Source organism: Leopardus geoffroyi, chromosome B2 (genome assembly GCF_018350155.1).
Source record: "Leopardus geoffroyi isolate Oge1 chromosome B2, O.geoffroyi_Oge1_pat1.0, whole genome shotgun sequence".
Lineage (NCBI taxonomy): Eukaryota > Metazoa > Chordata > Mammalia > Carnivora > Felidae > Leopardus > Leopardus geoffroyi.
Genome location: NC_059332.1, coordinates 63,195,293 through 63,216,114, shown reverse-complemented (window position 1 = coordinate 63,216,114; position 20,822 = coordinate 63,195,293). Strand labels below are relative to the sequence as shown.

At 39.1% G+C, this 20,822-nt stretch overlaps 1 protein-coding gene across 2 annotated transcripts in view; it reads left to right on the top strand.

Annotated features, from left to right (window-relative positions):
- The first annotated feature begins 9,195 nt into the window (after nt 1-9,195).
- The window catches only part of LMBRD1 (LMBR1 domain containing 1), a 112,245-nt gene continuing 100,618 nt past the window's right edge, over nt 9,196-20,822 (top strand). Inside the window, exons 1-4 of one of the 2 annotated variants that reach the window (XM_045498676.1) lie at nt 9,211-9,480; nt 12,435-12,507; nt 15,889-16,065; nt 20,052-20,112. In XM_045498676.1, the coding sequence (XP_045354632.1) occupies nt 16,039-16,065; nt 20,052-20,112 (88 nt within the window). In that variant the 5' untranslated portion in view covers nt 9,211-9,480; nt 12,435-12,507; nt 15,889-16,038. Of the gene's footprint in view, nt 9,481-12,434; nt 12,508-15,888; nt 16,066-20,051; nt 20,113-20,822 lie in introns of both variants that reach the window. The other variant, XM_045498675.1, reaches the window with a different exon arrangement.

Below are 20,822 nucleotides of genomic sequence, written 5' to 3'. Positions count from 1 at the left end.
TATTCAAATTTTTGAAAAAAGAAGAGTCCTCTTAATTATAAAGCTGTTTTTATGTAAAAAGACAAAACATGTCAATAGCTTTGTTATCCTGCATAGAATTAGAATCTTTTTTAAACCACACATATCATTGGTTGTTTTGATTATGTACAATACGAAATGCACAATGAATATTAATTAAGACAAGGATGTTGGGCCTTTTCTCATTTAGAAATATCAGTTTCTCATTAACTAGGCAAAAACTAGGATAGTCTTTGTTGTCACTGCTCCTAGAGTAAATCACAGAATCTGTAGAAAATGCCCTCTTTGTCTTCACCAGGAGTTCCATTGTCTTGGGTCTTAATTTCCTTTTGGACAAACCCTTCCTTTTCTGTTAATTGTCTTCCATTTACTCCTCCAAATTCATTCTCCACCCTTCTCTACCCTGCTGTGTACCCAGGGAGGCTAACTATTATGCTGTGCATCAAATGGATTCCCTTACCCTTTGGCTTTGTGAATTTATCCAAAGGAGGCACTGGCAGGAGTTAAGAAGATGGGAGAAGAGAGAATTCAGGGCACTTATCCCCTTGGCTTTTCTCTCCAAGAGATGTTGGGTTGACAATGGCTCCTAGGTGGCTCTTACCTAAGTTTATAGGTCTTGCCAGATTTCAGTAACTTCTTGTTTTGTCCTTTTAGTAGTGATACTGGCTTCCTGCTGTTACAATTTTAGGATTAGTTTCGCTTTTCCCTGCTCACACTTTTGTAAATAGTCCAGTCATTAAACTCTCTTGATTAACCCCTTTTGGCTATACTCTTTTTTTTTTTTTTTTTTTTTTTTTCTTCTTACCAGAATCCTGGCTGATTAACTCATCTCCTTCTTCTCACCTGACTACCTCATTCCCAGTCAGAATGGCTAAAATGAATGAATCAGGAGACTATAGATGCTGGAGAAGATGTGGAGAAACGGGATCCCTCTTGCATTGCTGGTAGGAATGCAAACTGGTGCAGCCACTCTGGAGAATACTATGGAGGTTCCTAAAAAACTAAAAATAGAACTACTTCAACGATCCCAGCAATTGCAGTTAGGTACTTATCCAAAGGGTAAAAAATACAGATTCCAAGGGGTTTATGCACCCCAATGTTTATAGCAGCATTATCAACAATAGCCAAAGTATGGAGAGAGCCCAAATGTCCATCAACTGATGAATGGATAAAAACGATGTAGTATAGGGGTGCCTGGGTGGCTCAGTCGGCTAAGCGTCCAACTTCAGCTCAGGTCATGATCTCGCAGTCCGTGAGTTCCAGCCCGGCGTCGGGCTTGGTGCTGACAGCTCAGAGCCTGGAGCCTGCTTCTGATTCTGTGTCTCCCTCTTTCTCTGCCCGTCCCCTGCTTGTGCTCTCTCTCGGTCTCTCAAAAAATGAATAAATGTTAAAAAAATATAAAAAAATATGTCATATATATATATAATGCAATATTACTCAGCCATCAAAAATAATGAAATCCAGCCATTTATAGGTTCCATGTGGATGGAGCTAGAATGTATTAAATAAGCGAAATAAGTCGATCACAGAAAGACAAATACCAAATGATTTCACTCATATGTGGAATTTAAGAAACCAAATAGATGAACATATGGGGGGGGGGAGAATAGAAGGAAACAAACCACAAGAGACTTTTAATAATAGAGAACAAACTAAAAATCAACAAAAAAGGTTGAAGGAGGGAGGTGGGAAGGGGGTGGGCTAAATAGGTGATTTATGATCTTATGATCTTATGATGAGCACTAGGTGTTGTATGTTAAGTGATGAATCACTGAATTCTACTACTTAACCAACATCGCATTGTATGTTAACCAATTGAAATTTAAATAAAAATTTAAAAAACCCAGAATCTATGAAATACAGTAGATTTTTGTCATTCCTCCTTCCTAATCTGTTTTTCCTAATGTGTTCCTTATCTCAATTTAGTGTCACTGTCATTCTCCACAGCTGTAGATTGAGAACTGGCAACAGTGTTGCTATGTAACACCTATGGTTAAGTAAATGAGATTATTTTCTATAATCTGGATTGGTTTGATCCAATCAGTTAAAAGGCCTTAAGGGTATAATTGAGGTTTCCCAGAGAAAGCAGAAATTCTGCCTGTGGAATTTCTGCCATTGTCAGCTCCTACCTTAGAGTTTTCAGCCTGCATTTTCTCATGGCCTGCTCTATGGAATGCAGACTTGCCTAGCCAGCCCCCATAATTGCATAAACCAATTCCTTGCTATAAATTTCTCTCTCTCTTCACCTTTCACACTTAGACACCATGTCTTGAAAATGAATCTTTATTACGATCTCATAAATTTGTCTTCTTCTTTCATGTTGACAGCTTGCTTAGCTTTCATCATCTCTTGCCTTGACTGTAGTGACAGCATCTTAACTGAAATAAACTCTGCTGCAAGTATTCTCCAGCTCCAACTCAGCATTCACATTCTTTTCCTAGCCTATTTGATAAACTCTTACAAAAATTAGTCTCTTATGATTCTGGAATCTAGAATTCCAAAATCAAGGTCGCAGCAGGGTCATGCTCCCTCCAAGGCTGGGGTTAGGGGCGTGGGGGAAGGTTCTGTCCCTTGCCTCTCTCCCAGCGTATGGTGGTTGCTAGCAATCCTTGGTGTTCCTTGGCTTATAGACACATTAATTCAATCTCTGTCTTTGTCTTCACATGGTGTTCTCCCTGTGTGTCTGTGTTGATAAACACATTTTCATCCTTTAAAACCTAGCCCAATGTTGCCTCCTCCTGGAAGCATTTCTAAACCTCAATGAATATATTTCATATTTTTAATTAAAGCATTTTTTTAAAAAAGGATTTGGACATAGTGGTTGAAATTCCCTACTTTATATCATTAAAAAACAATAGAAGAATTTACAGTATCTATTGGCAACAAATAAAAACATAAGGATAAATGTCTTTAATCATTTAAAAACTTAAAGATCGACTTAAAATTCTTTCATATTGTGCTACAATATCTAGAACTGAGCTACTTTAGCTCCATATGTTCTAATGAGAACAATTGGTTTTTACAAAGTTTTATGATTTATAAATTATTAACATGTGGGAATTTAACACCAAAAGTTACATTTTGATTTCAAATATAAGCTGAGAGCTGTGTCCAGAAAATGAAGGAAGCAGAACTACACAATGAACAAGAATAGATGTTGGAGTCAGGAGAGGAATCCTATTGTTAGAAAAAAGCACAACACAAGTTACAAATAAAAAATGCATCATTTATTAAAATTATTGAGTATGCTATGGATCATTTTAAATATAAATTTAGAATCAGTTTTTATTGTAATTTCTAATCAGAAATGATTTTGACATTCCCTTATGTTTGAGTTGTATATGCAAACTTAGTTTATACCTTAAAGTACATAAATACCAGGTTTAGGAATTGACACCATGAAAAACATTTGGATGTATTAAGTGATATTTTAGCATGTCTAGACTATGTTTAAATAATTTCTTTCATAGCCAGAAGAAAAATCTTAAGAAGAAAATGAACATGCACCACAAGTTCATGTGGGAATGTTTGTCCCACTAGAAGTATATAAATGGTATCCATTAAGAGTTTATAATTGCAGAAATATGGAAATGTGGATTTTACAATTCACATTATGATACTACGTGCAATCTAATTTTAGGATGACAAATTGGAAATTTGCCTCTGTGTCCACAAATCAGAAACACTCAGATATTAACATTTCAGTGTCATTTTCTATACAATGAAACAGATGAACTATACTTTTGAAATACCTTATACTTTGGGGCTCAATAAAGCTATTTTGATTTTAAATGAAAAAATGTAGACCATAAACATTTAATTTTTCATGGGTTGGCTCTTGTGCAAAAACCTCTGGCTCCCCACAGAATTATACACAAATGAGCAAATGTTCTAGCAGAACCAAATTGGTCTCTCCACCATATGTGCCAATTCCCTCATAAACACACTTTCAGCCCTTTACAAAGAAAAGAAGAAACTTCTTAGGCTTGTGATGACAAATTCAGTTGGATGACAGTGGAAGGATTACATGGGAAAGCAGATAATGTAGTGATGGGAGAAAAAGGTTTACTCCAACCTTCTCAGGCCCACAGTAATGTTCACTCAGGATCACTGTTAAATCTTTTTGACAGAAGATTAAGTGTAGGCAGTACATGGAGCACAAAAGAGAGCTAAATTCTAAATCAACAAATAATGGATCAGGATAGACATGTGCAAAATCACTAGGATCTGAGGCCAGCAAGGCTTAACTGTAACCTGACTGAAGGTATTAAACAAGCTAAAGAAAGAATTTGTCAATCAGAAGGATTATTGGTTAGCAACAGAAGCACAGGCAACATGACAGAAAGAGAAATTTTCAGGCTTTTCAAGTAAGTATCTTATTTGGACAGAAAGTCCAATGTTTTACATTTTCAACAAAGTAACAAAATAAAAAAATGATGTATAAAAATCAGCTGTTTTAAAAAGAAAACAACAGCATGTTAATATCTGATCTGATTGTATAATACATAGTTAATTTGGATCCATAACTAGACTTTGTTATGGTCTAAATGTAATTTCATAGTACAAGCCATATCAACTCATATAGTTCCCATTGTGTGATTAGTTTGACTATGGAACTTTTTTGGATTGCTGATCCCTCTGCTGGGTCCTGATCCTTATGTGTCCTGACTCATCCTCTCTTCTACCCTCTAGATCCAGGCCTTTGTTAGGCCCCTAAATCCTACTTAATTTCTTCATTCTCTACTCCCTTGGTGTCCCCTTGACATCAATTTTTCCTCCAGCCTGGTTACTTCTTCTTCTTAGTTAATTGAAACTTTCAGTTTTCTTTTTGCTGTTTCTACCAATTCCTATGTAAGATTGTTTTTATAAATTTTACTTCCTAGCATGATCATAATCCAACCTTTGGTTTTCCAAAAGCACTTCGTAAAGGGAATGAGAAACCATTCTCCTGCCTCTTGTTTCCCAAACCCATCCCCAATTCTCCAGTTTAGGGAGGGGAACCACTTGAGTTCCATAGGGGCCAGAGATGAGAGGAATGGTTATCCTTTCTTTATGAACTCTTTTGCTGGGAGTTTTGGCATCTGTGATCATTGTAGTTTTCTTTATGCCATCTTTGTCTGGTTTTGGTACCAAAGTGACCTTTGTAGGTCATTACTGCTTGACCCACTTGGGGCTGTTCCTTCAACTTTCTGCTGTCCACATGTTCCTGGTTCTCAGAATTCTTAGAAAGGCCTCCTCCAGTACAGGTTGCTGAATCCATCCATAGGAATAAGCACATAGATAGGGCGGTTCTCAGAGGCCATCTACCAAAGCCTTCAGTGTGAACTTAATGGGCTATTGTGGGGCAGGGCTGGGAGGAAGGGCGGGGCTGGGAGGAAGGGTGGGGAAGAGTTAATCCACACCCTTTCTGCACAGAGATACTCCCAGCACAGGTTGCTATGCTAGCTCAGCACTAGGCACCTCTGTGAGTCACTCCCTCTCAGCACTTGGAGCAAAATGCTGGGCTTCTCCCAAAATTCAGGTCACACCCTCTAACCATATGGGTGATTCCCTGTGTGTCCTCTTCTCACTGGCTTTAGGGAAGAAGGACTACTCAAAAGCTGAAGGAGAGAGGAATGGGAGAAGGGTAATTGCTATCTTGCAAATGTTGCTTTCCCCCTCAGAGGTCTCTAGCTCTCTCTCTCTCTCTCTCTCTCTCTCTCTTTTTTTTTTTTTAACATTTATTTATTTTTGAGAGAGAGACAGTGTGTGAGTGGGGGAGAAGAACAGAGAGAGAGAGAGGGAGACACAGAATCTTAAACAGGTCCAGACTCTGAGCTGTCAGCACAGAGCCCAATGCAGGGCTTGAACTCAGGACTGGTGAGATAACGACCTAGGCCGAAGTCAGACACTTAACCAACTGAGCCACCTAGGTGCCCCAAGAGGTCTCTAGCCCTCTTAACAGTAATGGGGGCTAGGTTTTGATAGTTTTTCTGCAAGGTATCCTCTTATTAAATCCCTTGGGAGTGATGGGCTCTACATGGCCATTACTTTGAACTTAAAATGGAGCAGATTCCACAGAAATTCTGGTACCTTCCTGGTGGGGAGTAGGGCAAGGGTATTCTTTAATAACTCCATGCATCTTAGTCTCTTTAGCCTGCTGTAACAAAAATACCATAAACTGGGTGATTTATAAACAACATAAATTTATTTTGTATAGTTCTGGAGACTGGGAAGTCCAAGATCAAGGTGCCAACAAATTCAGTATCTGGCTAGAGCTTGCCTCCTGGTTCATAGGTGGCTGGCTTCTTATAATTTCATATGGTAGAAGGGGCAAGGGAGCTCTCTGGGGTCTTTTCTATAAAGGCACTAACTATTCATGAAGGTTCCACCTTCATGACCTAAGTACCTCCTAAAGGCCCTACCAATAAATACCATTACCTTGGGCTTTATGACTTAACATGAATTTGTGTGTGTGTGTGTGTGTGTGTGTGTGTGTGTGTGTGTGTGTGTGAGACAAATATTCAATCTATAGCACCTGGAGAGCAGGACAGGATTACCTGTATCAACAGATAGTATCTGTTATTTCATCCTTGCTGGCCTAGTCTGTATGCTAAATGAATAGTCCATCCTGACTAGGCTGAAGAATGGAGAGACAGGTTAATATGCACATCTCTACCTGTCCAGATGCCTCACATTCTCTTTCTTTTCTTTCCCAATTTTCCTGAATCAAACTATTACTATTCTTCTACCTAGTCACACTTGTCAGCAACACAGGTTATAAGGTTTTCCAACTTGAAAAATCATGCAACTGCCCAACAGGATCCCAGTACTTAGGTATTCAGAGACAACAGTTTATTAAATGGACTTAATTCAATGGACAGCATATCAGTACAGAAATAGGCTGTTTGATCTTGCTAAAAGCTCCAATTTCACATAAAAGGTAAAGTGGTAGGGAAGATTATGGTCTTTAACTCTTTGTTTCCCTCCTAGCCTTATGTAAATTCTCCTTTATATGCAGAATTAAAAAGGGATGTGAAATGGGGCACCCAGGTGGCTCATTGGTTAAGCGTGGGGCTCTTGGTTTCAGCTCATGTCATCTCATGATTTGTGAGATTGAGCCCTGAGTGGGGTTCTGCGCTGACAGCACTGCCAGAGCCTGCTTGGGATTCTATCTTTCCCTCTCTCTGCCTCTTCCCCACTTGTGCTCCTGTGTTTGTGCTCTCTCTCCTTCTCTCTCAAAATAATAAACATTAAAAAAAAAAGGGATGTGAAAGGAATTTTTTCTACAACTCTTGAACCCCTCAGCCAGATAAAATACTAGTAAATGGATTAGAGTTGGGAGAAGAAAAGTTGCAGAGATTTCTTTCATGAGAATTGTTGTTGGTTTGTGGATCCCCACCTTTAACTCCAAAAGAGTGTGAGTTTGGGGGTGAGGGAACATTGGGTTAGGATGTTCCCATTTAACCTTAGACTAGTGAGGCCTCAAGGGAGCTACTTGGAGAATTTGAAATATGGTCCCTGCAATTGAGAGATACAGAGGGCTGGTGCCTGACTCAGGCATGGGAGAACTACAGCAGACTGTGGAGTGTAGGCTGACTCCCTCCGGGATATCCAAGAAGGGCTGATAGCTTTGACGGTAGAAGTAGCAGAATAGTTACACTGAGATTGGCCTGTGCTTCCAAAGGTTGTTATGTAAGGTACTTATGATCATTTCCTATACAGGGGATTTGAGCCATGAGGGAAAGGGGGAAAACTGGCCTGGGGTTGTCTTGAGACCTTTCCTCCAAGCCAAGTGAACACCTGGGAGAGGATTAGGAGACTAGCAGGAAAAAGCAGAAGAGTACCACAGGGGTGCCTGGCTGGCTCAGTGTGTAGAGGGTGCAACTCTTGATCTTGGGGTTGTGAGTTTGAGACCCAGTTGGTTGTAGAGACTATATAAAAATAAAATCTTAAAACAAAAACAAAAACAAAAATATACCACAGTATGTCTGGAAACTGGTGAAGGAATTTAAACGACCACTTGGAATAGAGATGTCACTATTCACTTTAAGGAAACTATATAGGAAAGATGTCTCCAGAAAAGTGAATGTTGTACAGAAGAAAGACATGATCAAACATTCACAGGTACAGAAAACACAAAGCCAATTTATGACAGTGTCAACTTATGTTAAAACCGTTCTATTTTATTTTCTCTTCCCTTCGTCCCCACTCCTTCCCTACTTCTGGATTCAGCTAGAAGTAGGTCTTAGGTAGGGGGGTAGGGAATAATTTACCACCACATAATGCATTGTAAAGATATGGTAGGCTTAATTCATAAATTGTGTCTTGATTACAAGTTATGCTTCTTCAATTTAGTGGTTTAATATGTACTCCGACTGCAGGGGACCCAGGGGAGCTATCCCAGGAACTATCTCCTTGTCTCAATAGGGCCTACCATACTGTTTCGTTCATTTATGAATATTAGGAGAGCCTGCAATTTCCCTATGAAAATGTTCACAAAGTCATTATGGAAATTCACAGTCATGTATAGAGGTAAATCGAAAAGCCACAGCACCATGTGATAAGCCCATGTCCAGTGAAACAGTTACTCAGGCTGGGGGCCCCAATGTCAGCAAATTAGAGTCATTTAGGCATTGGGCAATTTTTTTTTTTTTTTTTTTTTTTTTTCAGACGGCCATTCCCGCAACCTGGTGAGCTCTGCTAACTGCATGGCCCATTCTGTCTTGGACACTAGGAACAAACTTCCTTTCTTTTTTTAAATTTTTTTTTTTCAACGTTTATTTACTTTTGGGACAGAGAGACAGAGCATGAACGGGGGAGGGGCAGAGAGAGAGGGAGACACAGAATGGGAAACAGGCTCCAGGCTCTGAGCCATCAGCCCAGAGCCTGACGCGGGGCTCGAACTCACGGACCGCGAGATCGTGACCTGGCTGAAGTCGGACGCTTAACCGACTGCGCCACCCAGGCGCCCCAAACTTCCTTTCTAGGAGAAAGTTGAAACTCCCAATGTTGGCTTGAATTTCCAGAAAAACCCAATCCAGGCCTGGTGGAGTTCCCTCGCTTTCCCGTCTATCAGCTTGGGCTGAACCAATTTTTCTAATAAGGTTGCGATATGCAGTAAAACAACACCCTGACTTAAAGCCTTCACCTCACCTCGGGAGTGAGCAACGCGGTGACGTCACGGCGTCCCGGGCGCGCCCCGCCCCTGCCCGGCTCAGCGCCAGGGGACGCTAGAGGGCTGGGGCTCCTTGGCAACCATTTGCTCCGCCCCTCCCGCCCCCTCCGCCTCCTCCGCCCCTTTAACCTTTAGGGTGCACGGGCGCAGAGTCCTTCACACTCTTTCCCCTTTCCCCCTCCCCTTTCCCCACCCCCCGTGCCCAAGTCTCCGGGCCGGAAGTGAAGATGGCGGCGGCGGCGCCTTCTGGCGCGGCTTCAGCGGAGCTGGTGATCGGCTGGTGCATATTCGGCCTCTTATTACTGGTAGGGGAGGTGCTCATAGTTTTCCCAGTGTTTGGACTGGTGGGAGAGAGGGAGGGGCCGGTCGGCCCGGCAGCTGGTCTGTTAGGGCCTGGGAGACCCTCCTCGTCCCGCCCCGCCCCCCTTTTAGTTTGGACTGTTGGGGGCTCCTCTGCTCCGGGGCGGGGCCTGCGCTCCGAGTGGGTACGGAGGCACTGATTTCCGGCTGCTTTTGATGTATTTTCCCTGATGACGTCTAGTATTGTAGGTTTCCATTATCGAAACTCTTGCCCTCATTCATCCCTCACTAGAGCACTGGGGCGGGTGGAGTTTGGGAACGGAGGAGACCCTCCGGGTTCAGAAGGGAGAAGTGGCCCCTGGTCCCCACGTGAGACGGGAGCACAAGGTGTGGGGCAGCAGCGCCTGATCTTTGCAAGTTCAGTAGGCGCTGGCCTTGATCTGGCAGGAGGCCTCTGCTTCCCAAAATTGTTTGTCCGTGTTCCCTACCCTTGGGATTATTAAGTCTGCAACCTTCTGTACCGATTGTGCGATGCTTTGATGACGTGAGGTGTTCCTTCTGACTTCCCGGTTTCACATTCCTTTTCAGTCTTTTGTGATAGATGTAGAAACCTATGTAGGGAAGAGCTGTAGCCCTCTTTACTGCCAGTATCAGGGTGTGTATATACTAAAATGTATCTGACCTCAGGTACCACCTTTCCCAGTCGTCTTACTCCTGTTTAGTGATCAAAACGTGGGCCTAAATAGCCCAAATGGCCTAGTTTTTACTTTACTGCCTCATATTAAAACCCTTGGGCTTGTTTTATTTGGGGGTCCAATTTGTTTCTCTCCATAACCCTCCCCATTCTCACTCTCCTTATCCTGTTGGGTACTTTGTGTCCCAAAGTATTTTGCTGCTTTGCAGTTACTAAAACAGAAAACAAAAATCAGCCCCTAAAACTGCTAACTTCAGTTCTGGATATCAAGACTTGTTAGATTCCACTACAATGCCTGCAAGCCGGGTAGAAAAAATGCTACAAAGAAAAAAATGTGAAAACTTATGGAAAATTATCTCTTGCTACCTTCACTCTCCCAGAAAATAATACTGCCTTTACACTGGAACATACTTTATTTACTCTTCTTGGTGGAGAAAATGGAAACTATAGAGGGTGGCCATGTCTCCAAAGCCCATCCAGTCTTGTACTTACGGAGTTCTTGCGTTCAGGAGTTCCTGAACAGACTATCATATTCAGTTGGTTTAGAAGAAAACAAATGAGCATGTAACCAGTATCAAAGTCTGGCAGGAATATCTTGGCAGTTATCAATTAATAAACATTTAATGTATATGAGTTGTGCTATAAATTGTGAGAGGATGTAAACAAAACAAAGTAGCTTTTAATTGGGCCTGAAGATAGGTGGGAAAACAAAAATTCTTAAAATAGGTATTGTAAGTACTGAAAACCAAAGTATGATTTTATAAATGATATAGGACTTCAGAGAACAGAGAGTAATATCAAAAGAAAGTGGAATTGAGGTAGACATTGGATGGATGAATAAAGGAAGTCATTGAAATTGGTGATGATACACCAGGAAAAAAAATAAAATGAGAAGGGAATTGAGGAGTTTGAAACTAGATGTTGGAACAGGAAAAAATTAGTAATAAGGGCTATCGTTTAATTTTCTGCAAATTCCTATAATTCCTGGCTTATTAGAAGAGAGCTAGATTCTTTTTTTTATTATTTTTATTTACAAAAATTTTTTTTTAATATATGAAATTTATTGTCAAATTGGTTTCCATACAACACCCAGTGCCCATCCCAAAAGATGCCTCTTCAATACCCATCACCTCCCCTCCCCTCCTTCCCACCCCCATCAACCCTCAGTTTGTTCTCAGTTTTTAAGTCTCTTATGCTTTGGGAGAAAAGAGGTAGATTCTTATGTCTGCTTTTGCATTCAGTCTTTTGAAATGTTATTTTGGTTGAAGTGTATGAAGAAAATCCCGTTTTACTGGTACCTCGCAAAGGAGTATTTTTTAGGTAATTGTGGATATTCTTAAATATGACACCAAAACTCAATAAATAGAAGCTTTCTAAAGGTTAGTTGAAATAATGGAATCTGAAACCCTGTGAATAAACTTCATTCTGTTACATTAAAATTTGTTGATCCCTGTTGAACTTGAATGGATCTTTCTGCCCCATGCATGGTTTTATAACATCATGCATTGATTATTTGGAAAATACTGGTTCACTGAGTGATGCAGATATTCCAAATATGGATATATTTCAATATATAATGTTAACATATCACATTCATTATTATTACCACTGATCTGGTCAGAAGAAATGTTCCAGAAATAAGTACTGAGAAACTGTCAAGCCCACAGTTGTGGATACAAGTTTTCCAAAATTCTGAGTTTCATTTAAACTCTCGAATTTTATCTTTGGGAACAAATACTGTCAGGTTTTGTTTTGTTTTGTTTTGTTTTCCTCTTGAGGTGATAGGTTCTGTTTGTTCATTTCAACAAAATATGCCAAATGTCCAAGTCTGAATAACCATAATCACACGTACTGTCAAGTCAAAGCGATATTCCTTTGAAACCAGTGCCAGACTTGGTTTTCAGCTCCTACATTACTCCTAAGAGATAGCTAGCACACCTTAACGTTTAGCAGCAGAAACTCCAGCCTAATCTTCGCCGTTTCCCCCATGGAGTATTAAAAAAGATTCAAGGGTTGAAGTTCAGTAAAGTTAATTTTTACTGTTTCATTAAGCACAGTCTTAAATTGTCCTCTGTGGGTGTGTATCTGGAGGTGAAGAATACAGTAACTACTGGCACAATTTGGTGCTCTTGTCTTGATTCATGCTTAATTTGCCAGCAGTGTTTACCCATGACTTATGCAACATGAGTGCAGATAGCAACATAGTGAAAAAGACAAATGACTTTTTAGTATTATGAGAATAGTTTCCAATTTGCAAATCCTTAGGGTTCTGGGACTGCCAGTGGTTGGAGGACTTCACACTTTGACAGCTGCTGCCAGTAATCAGAAGAATCGAACAGTAAGATTGACTTATTTGTGTGATCCTGGGCAAACAGAATGGACTTCAGTTTCTTCTGCCACGTGAGGAATGGTTAGATTTAGTCCTCCAAGCCTATAATCTAACTACCTATGTTTACTATATGAAATCTAAACCTTTCTATATAAGTCCCCCAAGATCCTCAATTGCACATCCCTTTGCTATATAAGACAGAGACTTCATTTCTGTAAAGCAAGTTTATTCTTGTTACTCAAAGGGACCATCACCTTGTTAGATATACTAACAAGGGAACTTGTTAGATATACTAAATATAAGACCCCAGCCTTACTGACACAGAAAGGATCTATGCTCATTAGTTTAAGAAACATTCATCCGTTCTCATTCCTGCCTCTCCCCCAGTCATTGTCAACCTTAACTTCTCATCAAAGTCCACTAAGGAGTTTTAAAAAAGCCTACTGCCCAGACCAGTTAAGTTAGAATCTGTTGGGAGGGGTTGGAGACTGCTCTAAACTTTTCTTTATAATTATTAACAAAATTGTATATTTCTTTTATGAAATGTTCTTAAGATGTTATTTCACATGACATTTGGTTTCATATGATGTAGTGACCTATGACAATTCATATGACAGTTGCTATTTGTGAAGCAGTTATTGTGGCCAGGCACTGTGCTAAACTCTTTACATCTTATTTAAGTTTTATAACCTGCTATGAAATATTCTTATTACTATTTTGTAGATGATGACATTTGATTTATTTTATTTTACTTTATTTTATTTATTTATTTTTTCAACGTTTATTTATTTTTGGGACAGAGAGAGACAGAGCATGAACGGGGGAGGGGCAGAGAGAGAGGGAGACATAGAATCGGAAACAGGCTCCAGGCTTTGAGCCATCAGCCCAGAGCCTGACGCGGGGCTGGAACTCACGGACCGCGAGATCGTGACCTGGCTGAAGTCGGACGCTTAACCGACTGCGCCACCCAGGCGCCCCAAGATTTATTTTATAATGTAGTCACTACTGATAGATTTTACCCACATAAACAAAAAGCTCTTTGGGGTTCTCAGTTTTAAAACTATAATATCTCCTGAGACCAAAAAATTCAGTATTCTCTCTCTTAACTATTTTGCTTGAGTTGCCCTTTCCCTACTTGTCTGTCTGGTTTTGGCAAACATCTGCCTTTGCAGTAATACCTATATCACTTTGAACTTTGTAAAGTGCAGATCTTTTTGAAATCCATCAAAAAAATTACTGAATACTTTGTGTGTCAGGTCCTGCTAAGGATAGAATGATAAAGCTCAACTTGCAGTGGCTTCAAAATAATTTGAGGAATGTTTTAAATATTTGTGAATTCATTTAAAAACAAAAATGGTAAAATATTAAATAAATTAATGAAAAATGTTTTCCTAACACAAAAATAAATTCATAAATAGCCAGAATTTGACACTAGGTCTTATTTTTCCTCCAACATCCAGTTTCCAAAGTCTGCATTCCCTTCTTACGTTATTTTTTCTGCTGTTCTGACACCAGCTGAAATATTAGTAATATGAAGGAATTACATGCAACAACTTGGATGGATTTCAAATGCATTATGCTAAGTGAAAGAAGCCAGACTCAGTAGATGACATGCTATATAATATACTACATTATGACATTCTAGAAAGGCAGAAGCTATCGGGACAGATAACAGTGGTGGAGAGTAGACAGAGGGGTTAACTATACAGGGGCAAAGGGGATTTTTCTGTGGTGGTGGAACTGTTCTTACATCTTGGTTGTGGTAGGGGAATTTGGAAGCTGTGAAACAAGTTGAGTGGTGGTGTTAGTTCAGTTCAGGCTCCTGAACTAGGATACCCGGAAAGGAAGTAACAGTGGAATCTGTTGAAGAGAGTGAAAGGACAAAACGACGCTTTTGTCCCAGAGCTCTTAATAGAGTTTATTTAAAACAATGGTTCTCTCTTATGGTTAAGTCATATTCCATTGCCATTTGCCACAACATGGATGGACCTAGAGGGTGAAATAGGCCAGAGGCATAAAGGCAAATACCATATGATTTCACTTATATGTGGCATATAAAAAGCAAAACAAAAAACCAGAAACAGACCCATAAATACAGAGAACAAACTGGTGGCTGCCAGAAGGGAGAGGGTGAGCAAAATGGGTGAAGGGGAGCGGGAGGTACAGGCTTCTAGTTATGGAATGAGTAAGTCATGAGGATGGAAGGTCTGCGATATTGTAATAGAGTTGTGTGGTTATAGATGGCAGCTACACTTGTGAGCATTGCATAGGGAGTAGAATTGTAGAATCACTATGTTGTACACTGGAAACTAATGTAACATTGCATGTCAACACTACTTTAATAAAATAAAAAACAAAATAACAGTGGTTCTCAAATTTGGCTCAGATTGGAATCCTCAGGCTTTTTAAAAATGCTATGGCCTGCAGGAACCTCACTCTGATTTGTGGGGACAGCATAAAGGTATTTAAAAACTGCCCAGGTGATTCTAACCCAGCCTAGGCTGAGAATCACTGTTTAGTACCTATCTGTAATTCCCTACATTTGAGTAGAGGAGAGTTTCTCAAAATGTAGTTCTTGGACCAATAGCAGCCTCACTTGGAACTTGTTACAAAGGCACATTTTCTGGGCCCACTCCAGACCCCTGAATCTGAAACTCTGGGGGTGGGGCTTAGCATTTTTTACTATAACAAGCCCTCCAGATGATTCTGATATTCCCTAAAATTAGAGAATCGTGAGCAAAGTCCTATGCTCTGTGTTAGTCATTAGAAAGGCATTGACAGCTATTAAGAGTACCTGGTGGATTAGAGATGTCATCCTCAGTACCTCTGAGTGTACTTTTATCACTGGAAAGTTCCTTGCAGTGCACATGTACTCATTTTTAATGTTCACTTTTCTTTGATTAATGCCCTTTAAAATTTGAATTATATTATAATTTGTCGATTGCATCGTGATTATTGGCAGTTAGTCTTTTATCTGAATGGTACCCTTGAACTGTCATAATGGGGCAGAAGTTAATTTCAATTCAAGTTATATTGTATTAGTCTGGAGAAATCTATAGGTAAAAAGTATGCAAAGCTAATTACAACTATGACGTATGAGACCATTAATGACTGCAGTGTATTCAATGAGGATATATGTAACTGAGCACTGTTATCAATAACTTGTTTTTTGGTGTGTCTTTGCATCTAAGTGAGGTTGTACTGCATTCATGAAATAGGCTTTGAAAATTATAAATCTAGAATAAGGTTATAAGAGGTAATGGACCCTCATTACACATGTAAAAGGACCTTCATTTGACATAGTTTCCCATTGGAAACTTTCAAACACATGCTAAAATCAGAGTTAGAGAATACACAGTGCAGTAGCAAAACATTTCTTTTCTCTTTCAGGCTATTTTGGCATTCTGCTGGATATATGTTCGGAAATACCAAAGTCAGCGGGAAAGTGAAGTTGTCTCCACCATAACGGCAATTTTTTCTCTGGCAATTGCACTTATCACTTCAGCACTTCTACCAGTGGATATATTTCTGGTTTCTTACATGAAGAATCAAAATGGTACATTTAAGGTAATTACTATCGTACTTGTGATTTTTTTTCCCCTTTCAAATTCTTGGCAAATAAGTGTTTAAGTTTAGTAGTCCAGTGTATATTGTGCTTGTGTTGTTGTGTCTGGGAATCAGTGAGGGTGCACATGCAGCACAGAGGCTAAGAATGGGACAGCCAACATGGAAGATTAGAAGTGAACTGGTACTGATTCAACAACTCTCCAAGTGTGAAGAATACCTTTTGTTAATCCGAAAATATATTAAGTAATGCAGTAGGTTTTATTTTGTATCTCTCCTAGCTCCCTTGAAGTTTGAGTTGATTTACATTAATGCAGTAAATAATTTACAAGGGCTTTTTTTAGTGGTGGATCACAATTGCAGTCTGTTTCACATTGAGTACTTTGAGTCAGTATGGTACATGGAAAAGACCACTAAGCTAGCTGGGAGTTACAAGACCTGAGTTCTAGACTTGACTCTACTATCTAGGCTATATTTTGGTCAAATTAAGTTTTCTAGACTTCAAGTTCTTCATTTTCAAAATGAAGGATGTTGGACTGGAAGATTTCTGATTTCCTTTCCAATTATGCAAATTATTATTTAAAACATTTTTTTTATGTTTGTTTATTCTTTGAGATTGAGAGAGAGAGAGAGAGAGAGAGAGAGAGAGAGAGAGTGAGCACACAAGCAGGAGCGGGGCAGGGAGAGGGAGACACAGAATCTGAAACAGGTTCCAGGCTCCAAGCTGTCAGCACAGAGATTAATAAAACACATGAAGCTGCTCTTTTCATGGAGCTTACATTCTGTAAGATCAGGCCAACAGTAAACAGTCAAAACAAGTGAGTTTCATGTTGATATATTCTGTGAGGAAATATAATAGATTGATGTGAAAGTTTAAGTTGTGGGTAATTCAGATAGGGGCACAGGAAGGCCAGATTGCTGGAACAGATTACTTGAGATGAGACCTGGATAAGGAGAAGCCAGTCAGGTGAAGAACCAGAGGGAAAAGCCTGTGGGGAGAGGAAACAGCAAATACAGAAGCTCGAGATGAGTTTGGCCTATTTGTGGTATTGTGGTGTTGCTCTTCGGTACTAGCTGAGATTAAGATGAGGCCTGGTGGATTGTTTATGACCTTAAGTCATGTTAATAGAACTGTATTTTGGACAAATTACCTTCAAAATGCCTATTGTATATATAAAAGTGGAGGTATCAAGTAGGAGTTGGAAGTGTTGTTGAGAGGTGTAGGGAGAGGGGTAGAGAAGTGACCGCTGGCTTTGGTCAGTGGTAAGCAAGGAACAAGATAGTTTCAGTGGAGCACATGGGTGGTCAGGTTGGAGTGGGTTAACTCCGGATGGGAGGTGAGGAAGTGGTGATAGGGAATGCGGAAAACTTTTTGAGAACTTTTGTTCTCTAAGGGATTAGGAGGTGGAATCAAGAGAGGTGTTGTTATTTGTGGTGGTTATGCATATTATCTCTGTGCTTGATGGAAGTTACTAGAGTTGGTATACTTTAGGATTCAGTACAGTGGGAGAAATTTTTGAGAGGGAAGAGAGGATATCATTGCAGGGACAGTGTTCTTGAGAAAGCAGAGGAGTTGGAGATCTAAATGTGAAAGGATTGGCCATAAATAGGACTATAGGTACTTGGCTGGAGGAAGGACTAACATTTGAATACAGATGGAGGTAGGTGTTGGATTTGGTAGTAAGTTGAGTAAGCTCCTGTCTTACGGCTCCAAATTATTTTAGGGAACTCCAAGTCAGCGTTTTTTAGGCATTGACATTTTGTGCTGGTTTATCTTTGTTGTGGGGGTTATCCTGTGCATCATAGACAGTTAGCACATCTTTGCTTCTACACACAAATGCCAGTAGCACACTGACACTCCCCCCTACCCCCTGGGTCTCCATTGCCAAATGCCCATGGGAGCCAGAGCCACTCCTGAATAAAAACTACTGGCCTAAGGTAAGAATACCAGGTAAAATCGAGGTGGGTTGTGTAGTTTTGGGTTGGGCTGATCATTTCAAAGTGTCATCTTGAAGAGTAGAAAGGAAATTTTACATACATGATCCACTATATCTTTGTTCTATGGAATTTCTATTTTCCTTTCATCTCAAGTGGTCTTTAATATTCTCTAGTATTAGTTCTTGGGTCTTCAATGACTCTGTAGTTTCTTTTGGTCTCTACCTTGGGAGGCAGTGGTCTACAAAATGTATCAAGGGCATAGCGGTTCTCAAAATGTAAAAGAAGGAAGGTTTCATAAACTAAGCTCTTTTGACAGTATATACCTTGGAGGCAAAACTGTATAAAAGCCAAATGCACTAATAGTACTTGAATGATGTATATTTTACACATATTTTTAGCTTTAAAATAGTAACAGAAATACTTTCTTTTTTTTAAAGACTTTTTTTTTTTTTTTTTTTTTCAACGTTTATTTAGTTTTGGGACAGAGAGAGACAGAGCATGAACGGGGGAGGGGCAGAGAGAGAGGGAGACACAGAATCGGAAACAGGCTCCAGGCTCTGAGCCATCAGCCCAGAGCCTGACGCGGGGCTCGAACTCACGGACCGCGAGATCATGACCTGGCTGAAGTCGGACGCTTAACCGACTGCGCCACCCAGGCGCCCCCAGATGATTTTTTTAATCAGCATGTCAAAATACCCCACCTCCTAGTATATTGGGATTTGGATTGGCAGTATATATAGTTTTTATAGATTAATTTAGAGGGATTTGGTATTTACAATCTTTTCATGTGGGAACATGTGACTTTCATTTATTTAGATCTTTAAAAAGTTCTATAATCAAGTTAAATTTCTTTGTAGAATATAACATTTTTATTTAACCTATTAAATTTTTTATAGTCTTTATTGCTATTGGAAAAATACTATTTTTATTCTACTTTGTGTGTCAAGGTTTTGCTTTTGTGGTGCTAAATTTGGATTTTCCACATTTTTGTTCTTTTACCAATTTGTCAGCAAGAAATTCATAGATGTTCATTGTTCAAAGTGTTTGTAGGTGAAAAAGAAAAAAAAAAGAAAAACCTAAATTATTTTGGAAGGAACTTTAAATGCTGATACCCTTCCTTAAGAGTCAGTATAGTGGGATGTTGATACCACTTGAGCTCTTAAAGTGTTTATAGAAAAGAAATGACCTTTGATACCAATTTGAGCCTTACTACTTAATAGCAGTAGTCACTTAGACTCTCCACATTTAATTTTTCATATGCATAAAGTTTAGGACATTTAATAAAAAGATTTGCATTTAGTTCTGATTCATTAGTATACAGATTTTTTTATTTGAAAAGATTAATTTGAATTATATTTTCTAAGTTAAATTACTACATTTAAATTACTAATTTAAAGAACACTTGTGTGGGATGAAGGCAAAGACGTTTAGATTGACTTTTTTTAAGGTATTTTTAAAAAATGTATATTGTACTCAAATATCTTCTTTCTAAAATTCAATCGTATTTCACTCTCTGTATAATAATTCGTCACTATTTTCTGTTTTCCTTAGGACAAAGTCCAAAATACTTAGCATGACTCATAGTCCCTTAAACCTGGCTCTTTCCCTCCCTTGCTCCACCTTTCTTAGCTTTCCAAAGGCTCTAATGAAACTATATATTTAGCTTCTTGCAGTTTTTTCAAACTTTCAGGTATGTTCCTCCTATCTTCTGTACTTCCTACTTTTTTTTTTTTTTTTTCCTCCTATTTTCTGAGAACGACCTTTTTTTCTTTATTTTTCGGGTTAGAATCATTTTGGGAAGCCATCCCTGATCTTTAGGCTGAGTTTGGTGGCTCCTGTTTATGTGTTTCCCTAGAACTATGTTGTCATCTGAGCATTTGCCTGTTGAAGTTTGTTTACTTATCTGTCTCTTAATTAATTATTGAAGGCACAGGCCATACTTGTTTAGTTGATGATGTATTTATAAGTGACATTCAGTTATATTAAAACCTAATTGTAATTGTTACACAAATGGATGTTTCGTTAATATTTCTATTTCCTTTTTATCCCAGGACTGGGCTAATGCTAATGTCAGCAGACAGATTGAGGACACTGTATTATATGGTTACTATAGTAAGTATCTCAGTTTCATTTCCTATTTGGGCTGCTAACCAAAATGCAGAAATAAGCTATGTGTAAACATTTTGCTATCACTTTTGTGATTATTGTTTCAACACCAGGAGTAAGTAATACAGCATTCATTCCCATAATCTGGAAACTTTTAACCTACTCTGCTTCATTTGGGTTTATTTATATGTCTCTTTAGAGTTTCAGTCAAGTTACTTTAAATCTCAAGTCTTGTCCTTTGTTAACATTACCAGTTTCCCAGTTGCGCTCTTGAGTTAAAAAAAATCTCTGTTTTCTAGACATTTTTTTCTAAGTATTGACACTAGTAGAGGGTACACTGGAGAGTTTGTAGCATCAACTTTATTGTGCTATACTGATCCAGTTTAATCCAAGGGATTCTGGTTGATTGGGTCTTTCCTCTCTCTTCCTTCCCGAATGTTCAATTATAAAAGCTTATTATAAGCACCTAAATGTTTCCCAGATGTTCTCTCTGGATATACATAAGACTTGTGTTTTTATAAAAATATTAATGCTGATTTAAGGAAGGGATGTCAATTTTTTTCAGCAATGAATCAATATGTTGAATAAGAATTCAGCAGGACACTAAATTGGAAACTGAAAAAACATAGCAGTTTCTTTTGGTGGGATAATTTTTTCAAGGGTTTCATTGAATTTTAACTTAGTTGCTTTGGCTTTTCCTTAGTTGCTTTGCCTTT